This window comes from Salvia hispanica, chromosome 3, assembly GCF_023119035.1.
Source record: "Salvia hispanica cultivar TCC Black 2014 chromosome 3, UniMelb_Shisp_WGS_1.0, whole genome shotgun sequence".
Classification (NCBI taxonomy): Eukaryota; Viridiplantae; Streptophyta; class Magnoliopsida; order Lamiales; family Lamiaceae; genus Salvia; species Salvia hispanica.
The window spans coordinates 38,825,994-38,828,658 of record NC_062967.1 but is presented as its reverse complement, the minus strand read 5'-3'; the positions used below and the strand labels follow the sequence as shown (position 1 = coordinate 38,828,658).

Sequence of the window (2,665 nt, the reverse complement as noted above, 5' to 3'; positions counted from 1 at the left end):
TCATTAATTTATAGGTAGTTGATTCTCTATCGAACAATACATTATGCGAACGGTTGAACGATTTGAGAAATATTATTAACAAACCAACGATAATTAGATTAAATTATAACTGATACGCGACATCCTCGTGTCTAATTATGAAACATTTAGCTGCACAAGGTTAAACTTTGCATTAGTTATTCTTCTTTGTCGATTATTAAAAAAGTAAAACTGTTAACACATATATTCACTGTATTTATTTAATTGATATAATAAATAGTTAATGTGAAGAGAGAGTAAGTAAGAGAGAGAATACGTACGAGAAGATTCTCATCTACATTATTCTCTCTCTTATTTTACTCCCTCTCCACTTTAACTACCTTATTATCATTTTCCCAAACAAGTGCGAAAAAAAAGAAATGACTCAAATTAGAGAAAGTATTTCACGAGTGATACTAGATAAAAATATTATTTTAATTAATTTTCTTTTTTTATCTCCATACTTTATAAATACATTAAACCATTTACCGTCCAAAATCTCTATTGTTAGGAGACCGAGTGATACATATGAAAAGAAATTAAGTTTATACTACCATCTTGTAAGGAGCGTAAAGGACAATAATAAATACATCAAAACATATAAAATGGATACTAAAAAACTAATTTTCATTATAAATAATAAAGTTTCATACTAAAAGGACACACTTCATATATAGAAAATAACTATACCTTCTTGTCTACCCTAAACCCAGTTAAATGTAGAAGAATTACACAATGGGATAACAACCAAATTTTGCAATACCACACATGCCTTCTTTAGCATCTACATTTCTCTGCAGTCTCACATATCCATCCTCTCCCCACCCTGTACCCCACGAATTCTTAACCAACCAAAACTTAACTCTTTCACTTTCGCCATAACCAACTACTGCAACCCCATGATTTACATTACTTTCACACTCCCCTGTCAAAATTCCAGACTGGTTGTGTCAACATCAACTGAGACAGGCTGGGTAGCTACTGCCGCTAACAATGCTGCCTCATTATTATTAGGGATACAATCAAAGCTAGTTATCTTTGAGGAAAGAGAAGATGGTTTGTTATTGGCACATGCTCCTGGAATTCCAGTGTAAGGATAGTCGATTTCAGATGCAAGACCTCCATTTTTTATGACGAATTCAAAAGCATGATCTTGTCTTCCTCCCTTGCAGGCTTCGTGATCGTAATTGCAATCTAAAATATGTTGCTTTGATAATTCAATTAGGTTGCCTGATAGAATGGCTTCTAAGCCTTCAAGAGCAGTAACGGCTGAGAATATAAAACAACATCCTGCACATTGGAATTATGTAACATATCCATCTTCATAAAATCAATGTTTGTATTCTGAGCTCATAATTAAATGTGTGAGAATTCATCTTAAGGAAATGTACTATATATAAGAAAAAAATGGAAAAGACTTATGATCTCATAATTAAATGTGTGTGAATTCATCTTAAGGAAATGTACAATATATAAGAAAAGAATGGAAAAGACTTAAATGTTATGACATCAATTATAGTGAAAGGAAGAAAATCAAGATGACTAGAAAAAATTTATCTACACCTATTGATCAAAGAGGACACACTGATTGGCTGATTTTGTTCATCAAGAAAACATGACACGCATATATGGGATGTGCTTCAAATAAATATTATAAAATTATGAGAAGTTTGCAGTTTATATATGGTATGTGTGATGTTTAGGGCATTTTAGAGTTGTCATAACTATCTTAAAATAGATTAAAATACATAGCAGTTACTACAGACAATAGGTAATGGAGTTAGAGAGCTAACCACAACTTCCTTGATTCCTAACCGCAGTGACAGCATTGTGATCTCTCCAGTCAAGACTAGGTGCTACATTTTTCAAATTTTTATATTCAAACGATGATTGATTCGATGATACTACCTTAAATGATGACATGGAACTTATTGCATACTTAGCCAAAAACTCTTCATTTGTTAGATCTGCAAATTCGTTTATCCCAAGCTTGTACGTGTGATTCCCTTCTTGATTATGCTTTTCAATATGCCGCACATTATCTTTAAAAATCTGAAACCTGGCTTCCTTTACTTCCTCATTCTCATAGGAGATTCCATGTTGAGCTATCCATTTCTCATATTTTATGGACATGCTTTCCTCGCTATAAGACCGTGACGATGCTACATGATAACATGATATTGCAAAAATACACGCATAATAATAGTTTTTATAGGAAGACATCACTATAGTAATTCTTTTAGTGGATTCTATCGACTAGCGTGATGTTTTGAGAAAGATTTTTATATATATATAGCTATACAATGTTCGAGTATTGATATGCTGGGCGACAAATATAGGCGCATCGTGAGCGACCAGTGACGTGGCAACATCATTATCGATTTTCTCTCTTCATTTTTAATTCCCTCTCTCCTCTCTCCTGCATCTCCTCATTCTCTCTCCTCCTCGCCCCTTTTCTCCTCCTATGTCCATCTTCATTTTCTGATTGTCATCTGCCATCAATTTTGTAGTGTAATTTTAGAGTCGTGTGAAAATTCCTTCATTTAATATGCTTTATCGGCTCGGTAAAATCTCGCCGTCGCTTCCCTATTCCCCTATTCCTTCTTGTAACTTACTTTCTATCTGCAACCTTTTCTTTGGATCTTGA

At 33.5% G+C, this 2,665-nt stretch overlaps 1 protein-coding gene across 1 annotated transcript; it reads right to left on the bottom strand.

The window, feature by feature from the left end:
• Positions 1 to 746: 746 nt before the first annotated feature.
• On the bottom strand, positions 747 to 2,151 carry LOC125210117 (thiol protease SEN102-like). The gene is made up of 3 exons (XM_048109696.1): positions 1,812 to 2,151; positions 1,039 to 1,308; positions 747 to 943 (listed from the first exon to the last, which is right to left on the bottom strand). Exons 1-3 carry the CDS (start codon positions 2,149 to 2,151, stop codon positions 747 to 749), a joined length of 807 nt encoding a protein of 268 aa, XP_047965653.1.
• Between the last annotated feature and the right edge of the window lie 514 nt (positions 2,152 to 2,665).